The sequence below is a fragment of the Miscanthus floridulus genome, chromosome 14 (genome assembly GCF_019320115.1).
Source record: "Miscanthus floridulus cultivar M001 chromosome 14, ASM1932011v1, whole genome shotgun sequence".
NCBI classification, from domain to species: Eukaryota; Viridiplantae; Streptophyta; class Magnoliopsida; order Poales; family Poaceae; genus Miscanthus; species Miscanthus floridulus.
Window position 1 is genome coordinate 87,294,217 of NC_089593.1, and position 19,560 is coordinate 87,313,776.

General features: G+C 48.9%; 1 protein-coding gene across 1 annotated transcript in view; it reads left to right on the top strand.

The window, feature by feature from the left end:
• The first annotated feature begins 7,320 nt into the window (after positions 1–7,320).
• LOC136503922 (uncharacterized) overlaps positions 7,321–19,560 on the top strand; it is a 48,414-nt gene continuing 36,174 nt past the window's right edge. Inside the window, exons 1-3 of the mRNA XM_066498842.1 lie at positions 7,321–7,397; positions 7,472–7,618; positions 7,704–8,201. Coding sequence (XP_066354939.1) covers positions 7,600–7,618; positions 7,704–8,201 — 517 coding nt within the window. The 5' untranslated portion in view covers positions 7,321–7,397; positions 7,472–7,599. The remainder of the gene's footprint in view (positions 7,398–7,471; positions 7,619–7,703; positions 8,202–19,560) is intronic.

Sequence of the window (19,560 nt, forward strand, 5' to 3'; positions counted from 1 at the left end):
GCGTCTGGTCATGCTCGGGAGCTTACTAGAAACGACCGGACGCTGAGGGTCCAGCGTCCGGTCAGTTGAAGTGCTGCGTCCGGTCGGCAGATGACTGTTGGGATCGGAAGATGACCGTTGAACGCAGGGGACACGTGGCGAGTATCGCGTGACCGGACGCTGAGGTCCAGCGTCCGGTCGATCGGACCGGAGCGTCCGGTCGGCCCGAGTTTTGCCCAGTGAAGGGGTAACGGCTCTATTTGCCCATGGGGTTATAAATAGAGGCCATGGCCGGCCTTGGGCCGGTAGCTGAGCACACTAGAGCCTTGGTGGCTTGTGTAGTAGTGCTTGGGAGCCCTCCATCTCACACATACATGATAGTGTTCATCCGATAGTGTGAGAGAGCGATTCTAGTGCGATTGCATCGTGAGGTTGCATCGAGTGGCACTAGGTGATCGTGTTGCAAGCCGGTGGTGCTTGTTACTCTTGGAGGTTGCCACCTCCTAGACGGCTTGGTGGTGATCTCCGTCGAAGCCCGCAAGAAGATTGTGCGGAGCTCCGGAGAAGAGCTTGTGAGGGGTACTTGTGCTCGCCCCGCGGGAGCCGCGAAGAGCAACTCTAGTAAAGCGTGTCATTGAGCTACCCTCACTAAGGGGTGGGTTCTTGAGGCGCCCGGCGTGCGGGCTTAGCGGGTGATGCTAATTAGCCGCCGAACCACCAAGTGAGCGGTCGACACAACGGGGACTAGCGTGTTGGCAAACACGTGAACCTCGGGAGAAAAATCATCGTGTCAACCTTATTCTTCCCGTTGGTTTGCATCCCCATTACACAAGCTTGCAATTACTTTTATACATATTAAGCTTGTGTAGTTGCTCTAGTAATTAGATAGCTTGTGTAGCTTGCTAATTACCTTCTTGCTTGTGTAGCATAGAAGTAGCTCCCTTGAGTGGCTAATTTGGTTTTAGTAACCTTGTTAGTCACATTGCTTAGTTTGTGTAACTAAGTATTTGCGCTCTCTAATTAGGCAATGGTTGCCTTGTTATTGAGCATTGCTAGTGAGCTTAGTTAGCTTTGTGCTTTTGCTTACTAGCATGTGTAGGAGCTCCCTTGTCGCTTAAAGTACTAGTGGCATAGGTTTGTGTAACCTTGCTCTTAGAATTGTTTAGGAGAGCTCTAACTAGCCCGGCACCTTTGTTGCATAATTGTTATCTTTGCAAGGTGCTAGTGAACATATATAGTGGGGTATAGTCTTGGCTAGACCGATAGTTTTAATTCCGCACTTGTTTCGGTTAGCCAACGTGATTAAGTTTTAAAAAGGACTATTCACCCCCCCCTCTAGTCGCCATCTCGACCCTTCACTGGTGACCTGCCTTGGGCCCAACCTTGCCAAGTCGGTTCATACCGCCTCTCCAAGGACGGTTCATAGGGTGATGGCCAGGTTCAATGTACCTAGCACGTCAGTTTGCACTTTCCATGAGGGAGGAGGCACTTTTCAAAGACCCCCTCCTCTCCACCTATAAAAGGAGGCCATCCCCTCCTCATCTCAACAACACCTCAAGGCATAGAGCTACACCAAAAGAGCACCACTCAAGAGGGCTAAGGCCCTAGCTAGCTAGAGTTGAGTAATTGGGAGGGATGTGAGGGAGAGTTTGGGGAAGTGCCGGACTTGTCGGTATCCTATCGAAAATATGATACCTGTTGAAAATACGATACCCTGAATACTTCTGGGTGAAATGCTACAATGGTAATTCTGTGCACTTGCAGATTATTTCTGTATGCGTTAAGAAATACCAACAAGCATTTCTAGCACCGTTGCCGAGGACGGTTGTTGTATTTCTTTTGAACCTAGTTCATCCTTGTATCTGTATCTTTTATCTTTTCTTTTATAAAAATAAAAATATTTCTTTTATCCTTTTTTATCATGAAGCCAACTTCAAATTCTAATTTGTCCGCTTCAAAAGGGGAGTTCCTTGAGCCATCACCAGTTTTAGAACCAAACTATTCATCTGGCTAAGAACTCCACCCTAGTTTGAAAGCTATGGTTTGGGTACAACCCTTCTCAGGGCATGACAATGAAAACCCCTACCATCACCTACTAGACTTTGAGGAAACATGTTCATGCCTGAGCATCTCTGGCATGACACAAGAAAATCTAAAGTGGACATTGTTTTCCTTTTCTCTCATGGGGAAGACAAGGCAATGGTACACTCTTGCCATAGGAAGTACGAATGGGGATAGGAACAAACTTAAAGATAAATTTTGTCTTGCATATTTTCCTATGTCCCATATTGGCTCTCTACCAAGGGCAATCCTTGACTTTGAGCAGCACGAGAAGGAGTCTATAGGTGCATCCTAGAATAGGTTCTCAGTGTTAATACACGTGGGCCTAGACTTGTCTTTACCCGATAGTATATGGTTGTGACTCTTTTGTTTGGGTATTGACATAGATGCTAACCAATGCCTAGATATGACTGTCGGAGGTCGTTTCACACACAAACCTATAACAAACACAAGTAAAATTCCTTGAAAAATTCAAAGACAGACAAACTTCTTTCGTCATAAGAACCAAACTCCTCCAGGCCAAAGTCATGTCGAGTGTTGAGGAGTCTTCATTAGTCAAATCCAAACCCATACCATCCTTAGATTCGACTCGTGAGCGCCCGCCCGAACCACGAACACTGAAGGAAAGAGTACTTCATCCTTCGGAGTTCGCTATCAAATGTGAGGATTATGTAATACCTCAAAGATATCATGGCACAAAAAGCACATAAAGGAAGTTACCCCTAGAGTGGAACCATCAAAGGAATGGTTAATGGAAGTGAAACGTTCTTATAAAGCAATTCAGATTCTTTCACTTTCAATGACCATACCTTGCTCGTTAAGGGGAACAAACATATAAGCCCTTCACAACCCCACAGTCGGGACTAGTACCATGTCAGAATTCCTAGCAAAAAACCTTTTGGGTAACATGCCGCTAGCCCTGACCAATAAACTCTTCAAAAGTCTGTTGCAACTATTTTTTGAGTGTTGTGGGATCGCCAGGGCGGTGCTAGTCATAATTAACAAAATTGAGGTTTTTATAGACTTCCATATCTATGCCATCCTTGAGTTTGATATTCTCATAGGCTACCCTTTGGAAAACCTTATCCAAGAAATTTTTTCCCATGGGGGCTGTCGACGAAATATGGTCGGCAGTCTACCTAGGGGTATGCCCAAGGTAGTAGATTATCGGCAGACAGATGCGCAAGCCCCAAACAAGATGGTGACGCAAGACAGACACGAGGTTTTATCCAGGTTCGGCCGCCAAGAAGGCGTAATACCTACGTCCTGCGTCTGATTTGTATTGCTGTATGTCAATGAGAGATATTTTTTAGAGGGGTCCCCTGCCCGCCTTATATAGTCCGAGGGGCAGGGTTACAGATCTGGAAACTAATCCTAGTCAGTTACAATTGCCATATCTAGCCAGATAAGGATTCCTATTCTAACCGACCAGGATCCTGCTTGGTCGCCAAATCCGTCTTGATTCCTTGTGCGGGACTCCGATCAGGTTAACCGGGCCGCACGTCATCTTTCGGGTGGACTGAAACCATCGATCCGGGCCAGCCCAAGCTTAGCCATAAGGGTATAGGGGTTAATACCCCCACAGCTAGTCCCCGAGCATCATGTATTATGCTGCGACACGCCATTTGAACCTTCTCCGACAAGCGAGGCTTGAATTCTTGACGCCGCCGACCACCGTCATCACCGGAGAAGTAGGTTGTCCGAAGAATGTATGGTGCTCTTAAGAAAAAAGAAAAAGATTTCTGTCCTGAGAAGTGTGCCCACTTGTATTTCTGAAAAGAAATGTAAGTGGTCTTGAAGTATAGCATCCTTAAACATCAGAAGCGTAGGGGTCGAAAAACAAACACATTCACCGCAAGGTGAAGTGTGCCCACTTAGTCCCCGAGCTTGCTGGAAGGCAAAGTATGAGCCTTGTAGCAAGGTCTAAAAGAAAAGTCTCTTAACTATATGTGAGTACAAATCACATGTAGCCAAGGAGAACCACTATTCAAGCAGTGGTCGGGACAGTCCCCGAGCATACTAATAATCCTCATAATCATTCAAAAAACACAGGGGTCGATTTAAACAAACACACTCACCACAAGGTGAAGTGTGCCCACTTAGTCCCCGAGCCTGGTAGTAGGTGATGCAGGTACGTGGTGCCAGGGTCTATCAAAGAAATTCCGCTGAGATTAAGAATCCAATTACTGTACAGGCAAAACAAGATACACCGACAGGTGCATCGCATCGACGTAGTCCCCGAGCTTGCTGGAAGGCGAAGTATGAGCCTTGTAGCGAGGTCTAAAGAAAAGTCTCTTAACTGTATGTGAGTACAGATCACATGTAGCCAAGGAGAACCATTATGCAAGCAGTGGTCGGGGCAGTCCCCGAGCACGGCCGTGGTCGGAGCGATCCCCGAGCACAGAAGTGGCCTGGGCAGTATCCAAACACAGTAGTGGTCTGTGCAGTCCCCGAGCACATTAGTGGTCTGGGCAGTCCCCGAGCACATTAGTGGTCTGGGCAGTCCCCGAGCACATTAGTGGTCCGGGCAGTATCCAAGCACAGTAGTGGTCAAGGCAAATCCACGATCACTTGCGCTGCTTGTACTATTATTTTGTGTACTTCTCTCTATTCTCTGCCAAGGCCAGTCTGACACGTCTGGTCAAAAAAGTAAAGAGATACAATACGTCATTCCGTCTTCTTCTTCTCTTTTTTTTTAACAGTCGATTGACACCTGTATTGAGGTGTGTCAGTGTGGGCCCCCCTTACACCATCAACGAAGAGGCGCGTACACTGTTAACGAAGGAGCGCGTTTATTGGCGCAGATTTCGAGGTTGTGTGAACAACCGTCTGCGGCGCGTGCGCACGACGCCCAATATTCTCGGGCGGATGAAGCGACGGTGCTCTTTGTTTTATATAATGCAGATCTGGTAAGTTACTCATACCATTCCCCATTGGTATCCGCCGCCGCCACCTTCTTCTTCTTCCTGCCGAACCCTATTCCCCCAAAAACCATCACCAATCCCCCCTCGGTCTCCCGCATCCATCCACTTAGTAAGGACGAACTAATGGCGAAGAGAGACGCCCAGAAGAAAGGCGGGGTCATGGCGAAAGAATGGTGGAAGTCGCGGAGCAACGAGCAGACCATCGAGGACCTCGTCGCCATGGGAGTGCTCCACAACAAGGCACTTGCGGGATGGCGTGCACCGGAAGGAGAAAGCTTCCCCGATCCACAACCAGGTGAGATTGTGGTCTTTGAAGATTTCTTCAAACGGGGTTTTGGGATTCCAGTACACCCTTTCCTTCAGGGTCTCTGCTTGTACTACGAGATTGGGATTTGCAATCTGCATCCCAACTCGATTCTTCTTGTTTCCACCTTTATCCATCTCTACGAGGCTTATGGTGGCTTCCAGCCCCATTTCGACCTCTTTTGCCACCTATTCTGTCTTCGGAAGAAAGGGAGCGGTGGCTCGAAGATCGCCGGAGGCGTTTACCTGAACCTGCGTGACGGCATGAAGGCTCAATACCTGCACTGCCCCTGGAACACCTCGTTGGATGAGTGGTACAAGAAGTGGTTCTACATCCGCGAAGAGCCGAACACAATCACTCTGTGCGATGTGGGACTGATTCCAGAGAAGAAAAGCAGCTGGTCGGAGAGGCCCGAGAACTTGGAGCAGATCACCGAACTGCTCGGGATGATCCCGTGGGGAAGGCTTGATGGCCCGAGCGTTGTCGGCAACTTCATCAGCCGAAGAATTCAGCCCTGCCAGAAAAGGGTTCACCCCGGCTTCGAGTACCAAGGAGGCGCTGATCCGACGAGGACCAGGAAGGAGCCGCTCGACAAGATGGAAATCAAGGCCAGGATTGGAGAGCTGTTCAACCTGGCCGATCCCAATTATGTTGCACTGAACGCCATCGAACACGCCTTCAAACTGGCTCGCCCTCCCCCAAAGGTAAATGACGTCTCCATTTAACTGTATAGTCATGTCGCATCAAGAAAATAACTGTCTTTTCCTTCATTTTGTGTCTCAGTGTAATGGCCGTGACCGGGCAGGAGTATTTGTGTCGCCTCCCCCTGGTGTAGAATGGCCACAAGCTACTGGGCCAGCCGCCCAGACCAGCACCAGGACCGACGACGTTCACTGGGCGGTACTCGAGACCGTAGAGGACGCCTCGACCAGAGCCGCTGGCAAGCGTCCGGCTGCTAGCAAACGACGTCAAGCCATCTTCCCCCCGTCGGACGACGAAGCAGAGGATGCGGACATCTTCCGGCTCGTCCCCCGAAAAAGGAGAAGGCAGGTGGGACCGTCGGAGCAGGGTGGCTCCTCTGTGCCAGCAGTGGTCACAGCACCGACCACTGCAACACAGAGCACGAACGAAGAGAACGTGCCGCATCAAGCTCCGACGCCCGTACCGGAGGTTGAACAAGTCCCGGTGGAAACTGCCGAGCAAGCGGAGTAGGGGCGATCGAGGAGACGTTCCTTCCTCACATCCTTCCGCAAATCAAAACTGTAAGTATCTATACTTTTGATGTAAGTTTTGCATTTTGCATTGGATGCTATTATCTTCTGAATTTGTCTCTGAATGTATTAGATCGGCGTCCACCGAAAACCCCGACCAGCTAGCTGGGTGCGGAACGTCCTTACCAACAACGGCTGGACAAACTGCTCAGCAACCAACCGTGGAGGAGCCCATGGCGGGGACTCCGCCTGGGCCTCAGCAGGCGGACGACCAGATGCCAGTCCCCGAGCAGAATACAAGTGCTCCAAGCACGAAACCTGATGAGGCGGATACCACGACGCCAAAGGAGCTGGATCTAGCCGAGGGGCAGCAGCCAGAAGTTGCCCGGAACATGGTTGCCGACGCGACGGCTCGTGGGAAAGCCCTGATGGTCGTGGAGTCTGCAAACTTCGGACCAGTGCCACCTCCCGAACAGGAGGCTGAAGAGGATGAAGTGGAAGAAGTCCTGGGCCGTCCCCAAGATAGGCGACAACATGTATATGTGTCGCGCTATCGGAACAACGAATGGGTCATGCACGAGGAAATCCCAGAGGTCGAAGAGACCTTAAGAGTTGAACGGGCGGCCAAGCGTCTGGTGACTGAAGTCCAGGTATATTTGGCTTTAGTCCTTGACCCTGTTGTGTAGTCGAGCTGTCTGACGTAGCTTGTCTGTGTGCAGGACTTGATGAAAACTACAAGATACCGAAAAAGGTGCTTCGACCAGATAGAAGGAACCATGATGACCAATAAGGAGCTGACGGCTAAAGTGGAACGCCTACGGCGCCACCTTGAAGCCGCCGACCAGGAGAGGACAGACCAAGAAACACAGAACCAAAACCTGGTCGGCCAGCTCGAAAACAAAGAGCAGGAGAAAATAAGTAAGTGTTCACCGTATCATAGCAAGTGCAGGACTTGCGTTATTTTGTTCTTGACAGCAATAGCTGTAATGCAGGTTTAGAAGCTGAAGTGACCCGCCTCCAGGGGGAGAACAGCCGCGCGCTTGCAGAATGTGGTCGCCTGAAGGAGGACAACGAGAAACTGGCACGCCGCCAGTCGGAACTCCAAGACCACACTAACAAAATGAAGGACGACCTGAAAAGTAAGCACTCCAGACCACCTTTCTCGTTCAATTGCCCGCATCGCCTTGTCGTGTCATCACGTTTGATGTCTTGTACTATTTTCAGTTTTGAAAGTCAATGCCAAGAGGCACCTTGAGGCCGTGATCAAGGAGCGCGACGACTGGAAAGCACAATGCCTTAAGGCCTCTGAGGAGCGGGACACGTGGAGCAAGCGGTGCCAAGAAATGGCAACTGGCATTGTGCCCGTCCTCGACCTTATCGACCCGGCGCTCACAGAGGAAGAGCTAAGGACACCTCAGCTCGGACTGGTCGAGAGATGCAAACAAGCATGGGGATGGTTCCAAGACTTCGTGAAGGAGGCGGGTGAGTACACGGGTGCCCATGTGCTAAGCATGGTGCGTGCTCACTACCCCCTGATCGATCTCAAACGCTTGGAGGCTGGGTACCCGAAGGAGATAGACCCAGACCAGGCCGAAGAGCTTCGGACGGCCCAGCTGGACTTGTCGTCAAAGATAATTGGCGATATTAACCTGTGCGGAGGTGGGACAGCACCTGTGCAGGGTATGCCATCGACAAGCCAGCTGGAAATGCCATCAGCTACAAGCCAACCAACGGAGCCTGCGGTCTCGACCAGCCAGGCACCGGCGGGGCCATCCCCTTCAGCTTGACTAGCTCTAGAGTCCCCGAGACTCGAGTAGGGTATCAGAGGCGGCGAGCAGTAAATGCCATGCGCCCCGACCAGCCAATGTAATAGGCTTAAAGCTGTAGAAGGAGGACATAGTTGTGTTATTGTAAACTTGAGCCTTTTCGGGCAAGCTTGTAATAACGTAACTGTATATCATTATAAGCTTGTTTGTTTTATACAAAACGTACTTTAAGCTTGAAATTTTGTGTTGGTGTAACTAAGTGGGAACGTGTTAACGTTCTGTTTAGTTGTACCGTTTTGCTCGACACGTCATCCTGAAAAGTTTGTGCGGCCCTAGTCTGGCATGTGGTCGGAGTATGAGGTACTATGACCTGTGCACACGTGAACGCAGACAAGCCAAACCAGGGGGGACCTGCCGATCACCCGCAACGTAGAGAGCGGATCCCGTGCACGTGTTGGGAGGAACTGGAGACAGGGCCTGCTCTGAAAACCGTAGAAGGAGTGGTGGTCGGCTTGTACTGGCTTAAGTTAGAATAACCATAAAATTTGGAGTGACACATTAGAGTGGTCGGAGAAATCATAGTTGCTTTAGTAAAGTAAATCGAAAATACAAGTAGAGTACATATCTCGGTAGTTAAGCATAGAAACGTCTAAGCTTGTCGATGTGCCATGAGTTCGGTACGTCCGTGCCGTCTAGATGAGCTAACCTGTAAGACGTTGGACGTGTGACTTCCTTGATCATGAAGGGTCCCTCCCATGGGGTTGCGAGTTTGTGGACACCAGCCTGGTTCGTCTTCCACTTCAAGACTAAGTCCCCGACCACGAAGAAACGCTCTTTAACGTTCTTGTTGTAGTACCTGCGCAAAACAGCAAGGTACTTGGCCGTGCGTACGCAAGAATCAAGCCTTTTCTCTTCTGCGCTGTTGACTTCTAGCTCCCGTACTTCGTCGACCTTGCCTTCGTCGAAGTTCTCTACCCGTGCTGATCGGAAAGCTATATCTGGTGGGAGGACTGCTTCAGCGCCGTAAACCATAAAGTATGGTGAGACGCCAGTGTTACGACTAGGCTGAGTTCGGAGGCCCCAGACAACGGCTGGTAACTCCTTGAGCCATCTTCCAGGAGCTTTATCGTTTTCTCTGTACATCCTCTTTTTCAATGCGTCCAAGATCATGCCATTTGCCCGCTCGACTTGTCCATTAGCTCTAGGATGCGCCACCGAGACGTATTTTACAACTATGCTCCTTTCATCGCAGAAGTCCCAAAAAACGTTCCCGGTGAACTGAGTACCCAGATCAGTAATGATGCTGTTGGGCACGCCGAAACGGTGGATGACCTGGTCGAGGAATGTGACGGCTTTCTCTGAGGATGCCTGTACCAGAGGCATGTATTCTATCCACTTAGAAAACTTATCAATTAGCACGAAGACGCATGTAAATTTCCCAGGAGCTGGTTTGAAAGGCCCGATCATGTCCAGTCCCCAGCATGCGAAGGGCCAAGAGGCTGGAATCGTCTGGATCTCATGTGCCGGTACATGGATTCTCTTGGAGAAGAACTGACAACCTTTACAGCGGCGGACTAGCTTCTCTGCGTCGGCCACTACTGACGGCCAATAGAACCCTGCTCAGAAAGCCTTACCGACCAGTGTTCTTGAGGCCGCGTGGTTGCCGCAGGAGCCAGAGTGGATTTGGTCTAGGAGATGCTTGCCTTCCTCCTGAGTTATACACTTCATCAAGATTTCCTCCTTAGCGTTTTTGCGCCATAACTTGCCATCAACGAGCAGATACTGCTTACTACGACGCATCAGGCGTTCATTTTCTGTTCGATCGATATAACCGCTACCATCTGTTAAGTACTTGATGAAAGGTGTTCTCCAGTCTGGCTCATGAGTGGTCGGAAGCGGCTCGGTTGTGCTCGGCGCCGGAACCGTAGCCACTAATTGCTGGTCTGAGACTTTGTCGGTCGTTGAATCTTCGTCTTCAATGGAGGGTGTGAGCAGGTCTTGGACGAATACGCCATGTGGGATTTTGGCTCGGGATGATCCTAACTTTGACAACGCATCCGCTGCCTGGTTCTTGTCCCGGACCACGTGTATGTACTCGATGCCATAGAACCTGCCTTCCAGCTTTCTTATCGATTTGCAATATGCGTCCATCTTTTCACTGGTCGTGTCCCAGTCCTTGTTGAGTTGGTTGATGACCAAAGCCGAATCTCCGTAAACATAGAGACGTTTAACTCCAAGCTCAACCGCAATGCGTAGACCATGCAAGCATGCTTCATACTCGGCGGCATTATTAGATGCTGGGAAATAAATCCTGAGGACGTACCGGAGCTGCTCCTTGGATGGTGATATGAAAAGAATTCCTGCTCCCGCACCGTCAATATTGAGAGAACCGTCGAAGTACATCGTCCAATATTCGTCGGATCCCAGAGAAGCAGGCGTGCTTAAGTCTGTCCACTCGACGATGAAATCGACGAGTGCCTGAGACTTGATTGTAGTACGGCTTGCAAATTCCAAGGAAAAGGGGCATAGCTCTATTGCCCATTTGACGATGCGCCCGTTCGCATCCTTATTGCGAATGATGTCCCCCAAAGGATACTCGGTCATGACCACCACACGATATCCGTCGAAGTAATGTCTCAACTTTCGGGATGTTATCAGTATGGCGTAGAGTAGTTTCTGAATCTGTGGGTACCTGGTCTTGGATTCGTTGAGTACCTCACTAATGAAATAGATTGGCCGCTGTACCTTGTAGGCGTGGCCCGGCTCGTCGCGCTCGACCACCATTGTAGTGGAAACCACCCGATCGGTTGCCGCAATGTAAAGCAGGAGAGTTTCGTCTTCTCTGGGAGCAGTAAGTACCGGAGGTGACGTGAGGTATTGTTTCAGCTGCGTGAAGGCAGCGTCTGCTTCCTCCGACCACTCGAACTTCTCGGACGATTTGAGCAGTTTGAAGAATGGTAGTCCTTTTTCTCCTAATCTTGATATGAAACGGCTTAGAGCAGCCATGCAGCCGGTGAGCTTCTGGACATCCTTCACCTTTTTTGGGGGCTTCATGTCTAAGACAGCTTTGACTTTCTCCGGGTTAGGGCGTATGCCGTCGTAACTGACGACGTTGCCGAGCAGTATGCCAGAAGGGACACCAAAGATGCACTTCTTTGGGTTTAATTTCCATTGGAACGTATTAAGGGCTACGAAGGTGCGTTCCAGATTGTCAACAAGGGTATGTGCTTCCTTGGTTTTGACAACTACATCGTCGACGTAAGCCTCGACGAGGCCGTCTTTTATCTCGTCGTTGAGGCAGGCCTGTATAGCGCGTTGGTAGGTAGCACCAGCGTTTTTGAGCCCGAACGACATAGTCGTGTAACAGTAGGCGCCGAAAGGCGTGATGAAAGATGTCTTGATCTGGTCGTCCTTTTTGAGAGCGATCTGGTGATAACCAGAGTAGCAATCGAGAAAGGAAAGCAGCTCGCAACCGGCGGTTGAATCTACGACCTCGTCTATGCGAGGCAAGCCAAAGGGGTCCTTAGGGCAGTGTTTGTTGAGATCAGTGTAATCAACGCACATTCTCCATTCATTATTCTTTTTGCGTACAAGAACCGGGTTGGCTAACCATTCCGGATGATACACTTCTTTGATAAATCCGGCTGCCAAAAGCCGTGTAACTTCTACCCTAATCGCCTCCTTTTTGTCGCGAGCGAACCGTCGTAGCTTCTGCTTGATTGGTTTGGCTTTGCTGTTGACATTCAAGGAGTGCTCAATCAAGTCCCGAGGTACACCGGGCATGTCAGAAGGTTTCCATGCAAACACATCCACGTTGCCCCTCAAGAACCTGACGAGCGCGTCTTCCTATTTGGGATCCAGGTCGGCCCCGATGAGGGCCGTTTTGCTGGGATCGCCCTCGACCAGCTGGATCGTCTTGTGCTCTTTGCACCTGATGTTCTTGCACGGAGCCTCGAGCTCCGGGATCTCCAAGTGGTCGGTCGTGGTCTTCTTAGCGTTGAGCATGGTCTCGGCCATGCGAATAGAGAGGTCGTGGGCCTCTGCTATTTTGAAGCTATCGTCCTCGCAGGTATAAGCTGCGTATACGTTGCCCCTGAGGGTTAAAACTCCTTTTTCAGTAGGCATCTTGAGCACCAGATACCTGTAATGAGGTATGGCCATGAACTTGGTGAGCGACGGTCGACCAAGAATAGCATGGTAGGTGCCGTCGAAATCAGCGACCACGAAGTTGACGTAGTCGGTGCGGAAGTGGTCCGGAGTCCCAAACTGCACAGGTAGCGTGATCTGCCCGAGAGGTGTGGAGCTCTGTCCGGGGAGAACGCCCCAGAACTGTGCCTCGTACGGCTTTAGGTCCGCCTGGGCTATTTTCAGAGCGGGCAGGCTGTTCTTGAATAGTATATCAATGGAGCTGCCGCCGTCGATCAGTACCCTGTCGAACTAAACCTTGTTGATACAAGGATCGAGGACCAGGGGAAAACGCCCTGGCTCAGGTATGGCGGCCCATTGGTCCTTCCTGCTGAAGTAGATTTCACGGTGAGACCACGGAGGAAGCCGTGGATCGGTAAGAAGGTTGTCGTTCTTTGCCACGTTCAAGCAGGCGCGGGCGAGCAGCTTGCGTTCTCGTTTGGTCTCAATGGACACCTTGCCGCCGATGATGGTGTGCACGCGATCCGTCGGCTTGACGTATTTATGACGAGGATCTGCATCGTCGTCGTCGTTGTCCTCGTTGCGCTGTTCCCTCACGTCAGTAGGCTTGTCGGACATATCCGGAGCCTGTTGGCGCGTGTAGATAGTCTTGAGGACGCGACAATTCTCCATGGTATGGTTCGACTTGGGATGGAGCTGGCAGGGGCCCTTCAATGCCTTGGCGTAATCGTCCTCGTAGTTACGACGTCCTCCGCCCTTTTTCACAGTATTGACCTCGCCATCGTCTTCCCGAGCACGCTTGCTTCTGTAATCGTCACGGCGGTTGCGCCGCTGATTACGTTGATCACGTTGGTCGCGGGAGTCGTTGCGCTTGTTGCGGCGGTCAAAATTGTCGTTCCGACCATGGTTGCCGCGGTAATCATCGCGGTGTGGGGGGTGGTCGGAGCGTGGGACCCTCGCTTCTTCTTCGACGATTATCTTTTTAGCGTCGTCAGCGTCCGCGTATTTCTTAGCGGTGGCCAAGAGCGCTGTGACTGACTCAGGTCTTTTCCGGAGGAGCTTGTCTCTTAGGGCGTCGTGGAAGCGGAGGCCGGTGACGAAAGCCTCGATTGCTTCGTTGTCGGATATTGATGGGACCTTGATGCGCATCTCCGAGAAATGCCGAACGTACTCGCGCAGTGGTTCGTCTTTCCGATCTCGGATCCGTTGCAGATCGTACTTGTTGCCGGGTTGTTCACAAGTAGCGATGAAATTGTCGATGAAGGCCTGCTTGAGTTCCTGCCAAGAGTCAAAAGAGTTTGCCGGCAAGCTAACTAACCATTGGTGACCTGCATGACCAACGGCAACTGGGAAGTAGTTAGACATAACGTGCTCGTCAGCCATGGCTGATCGGCACGCGGTTTCATAGAGCATGACCCATAATTCGGGGTTTTCTTTGCCGTCGTACTTCTGAAGCTTCTCGAGCTTGAAATTCTTGGGCCATATGACTTGGCGCAGGTGTGGAGTGAACTGCTTCAGACCCGGCGGACCATGGACGGTGTCGTACTCCATACGGCGATAGCTTTCATGGGATGCACGATCGTTGGCTCTCTGGTTGATGCGAGCACGCAAATCACGTCCACCGAGGTAATGGCGGAGATCGTTATTGCCATCGCGGCGATCTCGATTGCCACCTGGATTAGCGCTGCGACCGTGGTTATCACGGCGATTGTCGCGGTTATCTCGGCGGTTGTCGCCTCGAACGTCGTGGCGGTTATCCTCCCGGCGGCGGTTGTCGTCCCGACCACCATCACGACCACCGTTCCCGCCTTGACGGTTGTCCGATGGGTCGTTATTGCGCGAGCCACGTAGGTTGAGTGGCTGTGAGCGACTTGAGTATTGGCGGCTGTGGCTTGATTCGACAGAAACGGATGGAGCCCGGGCTTGGTTCATCTCTGCGGTCTGAGCCATAGCAGCCGTCAGATAAGCTTATATGTCATCACGGATTACTTGAGTCTCGGAAGTGTTGGGCAGCCGCTGCATCGTCGCCATGGCGATGGCTACGTTGGCGCTTGGGGTCTTGAAGACTTGTTTATCCCCCACCCTGTCGAAAGCATTGTTGAGGTCACGCGGTTGGACCCTTATGCGTCGTGCCTCCTAGTCTGCTTCAGCTTCGATTTGCCGGCGATTAAACCGGTCAATATTGCGTGCTTCGCGTGCAGTCTTTTCTTGTTCTGTTTCGCCAACTGCTGGCGGCTCGTCGTTGCTGACAACATGGATCAAATCCCCTCGTCTTGGCGGGAAAGACGGAAATTGGGGGAAACCCGGGGCGTGGTCTGGTAGATCCAGATCGTATTGGGCGCCTTCATCTTCGTGACGCTGAAGCTCGGTGTGGACAGATGCGTTGGACGCGATGCCGGATGAGGAGCTGGAGTCACCTTCTCGGACTGTGTGGACGGATCCTTCCTGGTAATCTTCGATCCGGACCATGTTGACGATGTTGCATGGCTTCGGCCGAGATCGGTGTGCAGGACACAGATCCGAGCGGTGTCGCCGGTCGTACGCGTAGCTTGAGGCAGCGTTTTGCAGGCCGTAGGGCTGGACCTGGTGGTTCTCCGTTGGGGCTTCGTACTCGCAGAGTCGGAGACCCGTCGCGATGTCTGGCCGGCGATGAGCGAAACGCCCCTCAGGAGTTGATACGACCACAAGATCTGTTCCAAATCGCACAGGACGACTGGTCCGAGCTGGTCGGATAGATCTGTCGTGGAGAGCTGTTACCTGCTCGTTAGGTTGGGTTTGAATCGTACTTACCAGAGCCAGGGTTTCAGCGAGTTGGATGCCGACCCGATCAACGGAATCGAGCAGGTCGGTGTTGTCGATCTGCTTCCCTCTGTAGCGGGGAAGTGGATGACGGGTTGTTGGCGTGGCTGTAGGCGTGGTCGGAGCCAGATGTCCCGTGGTCGGAGCCAGGTCCATCGTGGTCGGAGCCGTGTTCACTGTGGTCGGAGCCGTGTTCACCGTGGTCGGAGCCGTGTTCACCGTGGTCGGAGCCGTAGCCGATGCAGGTGAAGTAGTCGTCGGCGCAGGCTGAATCCATGCCTCCCCTGTGGCCATGGCGATGGAGTCGTCGGAGATGGTGGTCCAGGTGATCTGGCCGACGGTGAACGTGAGGCCGCTGGGCGTAGCCATGGAGCCGGAGATGATGACCATCTTGTTTGTTTGGGGAGCAGTACGCACACCCCCTACCTGGCGCGCCACTGTCGACGAAATATGGTCGGCAGTCTACCTAGGGGTATGCCCAAGGTAGTAGATTATCGGCAGACAGATGCGCAAGCCCCAAACAAGATGGTGACGCAAGACAGACACGAGGTTTTATCCAGGTTCGGCCGCCAAGAAGGCGTAATACCTACGTCCTGCGTCTGATTTGTATTGCTGTATGTCAATGAGAGATATTTTTTAGAGGGGTCCCCTGCCCGCCTTATATAGTCCGAGGGGCAGGGTTACAGATCTGGAAACTAATCCTAGTCAGTTACAATTGCCATATCTAGCCAGATAAGGATTCCTATTCTAACCGACCAGGATCCTGCTTGGTCGCCAAATCCGTCTTGATTCCTTGTGCGGGACTCCGATCAGGTTAACCGGGCCGCACGTCATCTTTCGGGTGGACTGAAACCATCGATCCGGGCCAGCCCAAGCTTAGCCGTAAGGGTATAGGGGTTAATACCCCCACAGGGGCCTTGATAAAAAGTTGGGAACAACTACTTCTTCCATTCCTATCTTTCACCTTGAAATCCTAATGGCAAAGCATAATCCCAACAAAGATCTGGTCGAGGAGGTGAAGTTCATTTCCCCATTCATTTCACATCCTTGTGAAGCTAAATGTCCATCATCACCCTCGCCCGAATTTAAGCCATGTCCCTCTAGCCAACACGATATAACCTTCAAGAAAGATAACTTCTGGGCAATTAATGGACAAACTCAAAAAACCAACTCTAGAGCTCGAAATGAATAATTCCACAAATGAGCAAGAAAGTTTCTCTTTTGAGTTTCCTCGTGTTTCATGCTCACTTTTGGAGTCTATAGAGTTGATCACGCTTAGTCCCACATGCTTCTATGAGGATCCCAACCTTCTCTTAATTCTCATTTGCAAACTTTTTAAGAGGATGGTTGTGGATGCTTTCGTTTATCACAAATATTGCAAATCCCATAGTAGCACTGTGGTACTAACCTTGCAGCTTGAACATTAATGCTAAATGTTTGGTGGTGAAGCTAAGAACTATACCACCATTGATAGCTACAAGATGAAGTTCCCAAGATCGAACTTGTGACCATAAACAAAGCACTGCTGGGAGATACCCCGGACTATCACTATAAAAAACATAATAATTATGAAAAAAACAACTTTCCTTTTCAATAAAAGCAAGAACATGCTATCAAGATAAGTATGCACCTTCGAGTATTCTTGTCACTAACCATTTTAGGTTGAGACTAAGAAGAACAAGGGCATACGATGCTAGAACACATGAGAGCTACATCAACTAAAAGACATGATGACCCTTTGATGATGGAACACACTCAAAGAGTAGACCCCGACACTACACACTTGACTTTTACACAAAAGTCCAATTGTGGGGAGAGAGTCTCATTACAAGATTCCATACAAACCAAAGGTCATTAAAAATGATGTTAGCTCTACCTTGCTATAAAAAAAGAATATATATATAGAAAAAAAAAGAAAAGAAGAGAGAGAAGAAGCATTCTCCTCTTCTAGACCTTTGCACTAAGGCCCATGGTCCATACACACTAATTGTGTGTGTGGCCTAGCCTTAGTGATAACCTAAGATGGACCATACATAAGCCACCGCTGCAATAACTTCAAAGCTTATATAGACAAATGCTTCTGGTAAGAACACTCAGGTATGCAAAGGTAAAAAAAAGTTCACCAACTCTTGTACTTGTGTTTTGTCTCCATAAGAATATAACTTGTTCATACAAACTCATGCTTTCACTGTTTATGTCATATGCTCTAGTTTAGGTGTATTCATATATGGTACATCCATAGGCTTTGTAAATTAAGCATGGTGCTTAGGTTAAAATAGCCTTCTTTAATCAAAATTTGATATGGTGTTGAATTCTGGTTAATGAACTTTGAGTAATTATTCTCATAAACATTGAAAGTAATTTATGATGGAGATAAACCAAGGCTAGAAATACACTACAAAACTTTACCGTAGCCTTGCTTGAGTCATGCTTAATGATATAAAAGTTGGGTGAACAGATTTGAAAAAAAAAAAATAATAAATAAATAAAAATAACAAATAACAAATAATAATAATAATAATAATTTAGGCTCCCTAGTGCTTTAGCTGGTAGAGCCCCTGTTTGTTTCCACTCTTGTTTTTCTATTAATAAAAGCAGGTACAAGAATAAGTGTGAGGAAGATCTCTCAAACATAACAAACACACATTCGAGATCTCCCACCAACACGTTGCACAACATCGGGCAATTCCAGCAAGCTGAAGGACAGGACACATAGCTCCAGAGAGAATTAACTGAATCTCTAGTTTGGCCAATTCGCCTCAGATCCCTAAACTCCTTCCTTTTCAAACCGATGGTTTGTGCAACACTACCCCCTCTCCTAAATTTTGAAGTTTAAAATTGAACAAATAAAAAATGCAAAACAAATGTCGCTCCACCTCCATGCAAATTTTATAAACCATGCTTTGTTTAAAATTTAGAAATGTGACATGTCCATAGCATTTTAAGATAGGAGCTTGCATAAAGTTTGTTCCATATACATACACTTATGCTTGTGGGAAAAATATTCTAATAGGACAATCATGTTGACTAAGTTGTTGTGAGGTGTGATATAGTTCTGACTTAGAAATCCTACCGTTTCTATTCAAGGTACTTGGAGAATTTTTTGATAAAATTTTTATAAAACTATAGTATCACATACTCCTCATGTGGTGAGCAATGCCTACCAAAGCCAAATTTAAACATCTTGCAAGTTTTAAGCCCTCTACATACGCTGCTTGTTACTATATTGAGTTTGATGAAGTCTTGTTGACCCTTGTTGAGAGATTTATCATGCTCCCAAGATCAAGATCACGTACACCCACATACACTTGCTGCTCCTACACTGGGAGTACGCAAAAACATGCTTCCATCCACCAAAAAATCTGCTCCTATACTGGGAGTAGACAAAAAAATTGTTTGTTAGGTAAATACTCCATGTTCTAAAAGAAAGTGATCTCTCTCTAAATATGTGGTTTAGAAGAAGAAACATGGGCTATGCAAAAGGCTTAAAAGAAAAAAATCTAGACACATGAAGGTCCAAGTACAAAAAGAAAAAAAATGATGAGCACATGAAGGCTCATGTATTGAAAAAAGAAAGAAAGAAAGATAGCCATGCTTCAAAACAATAAGTTATAGAGAGAGATCACATCTACAAAAGGAGTATAGTTTTAGTTTACCTTTTTCCACACACATGCACATCTTGATCTAAGAGTATGGTACTTGTCTCCATGGATCCTTGATTTGACTTTACAACATGTGCAATACAAGTATGCTATTTTGCTTATCCCTACCTAAAGCTCCACATAAACCTTTTAGAAGTAGGAGAAAACAAAAGAAGGCAAAACATTGCTATGCCTTAGTGAGAAAGTATACACCATCATGTGATTTGAGAGTGCCATTTGAGGAGTATAAAGTGAACTATGATTTTCTAAAGAAAACTTTCAAAACTCCAAGTGCTAAGATGTGAATTTGGGAAGATGACTTTGCTTCGAGAACTATTCCACTTTTCAACAACCCAATGAAACATGTTAGCTAACGTCACATATCCCACTTGTGTAAAGAATGTGTTGGAATAACTTTCATGTATAGCCATATATCTTAGGATGTTATGCTCGTGATTACTTTTATCTCTAACTTTGCTCGAGGACGAGCAAAGGGCTAAGTGTGGGGGAGTTTGTTGGCGGTCCTTAACTCACACTCTTAACCACCAACACTCGCATAAAATCCTAGCATACAAACACCAAACCTAGAAATAGGGCTTTAAAACTAACACTTTCCACAAGTTTTGGTGTTTGATCTTTTGCATAAGGACATGTCAAAATTACACAAGAAATATACCTAAAGTATATAAGAAATACAACAATACACATACCTGACATGAGCCAAAGGGG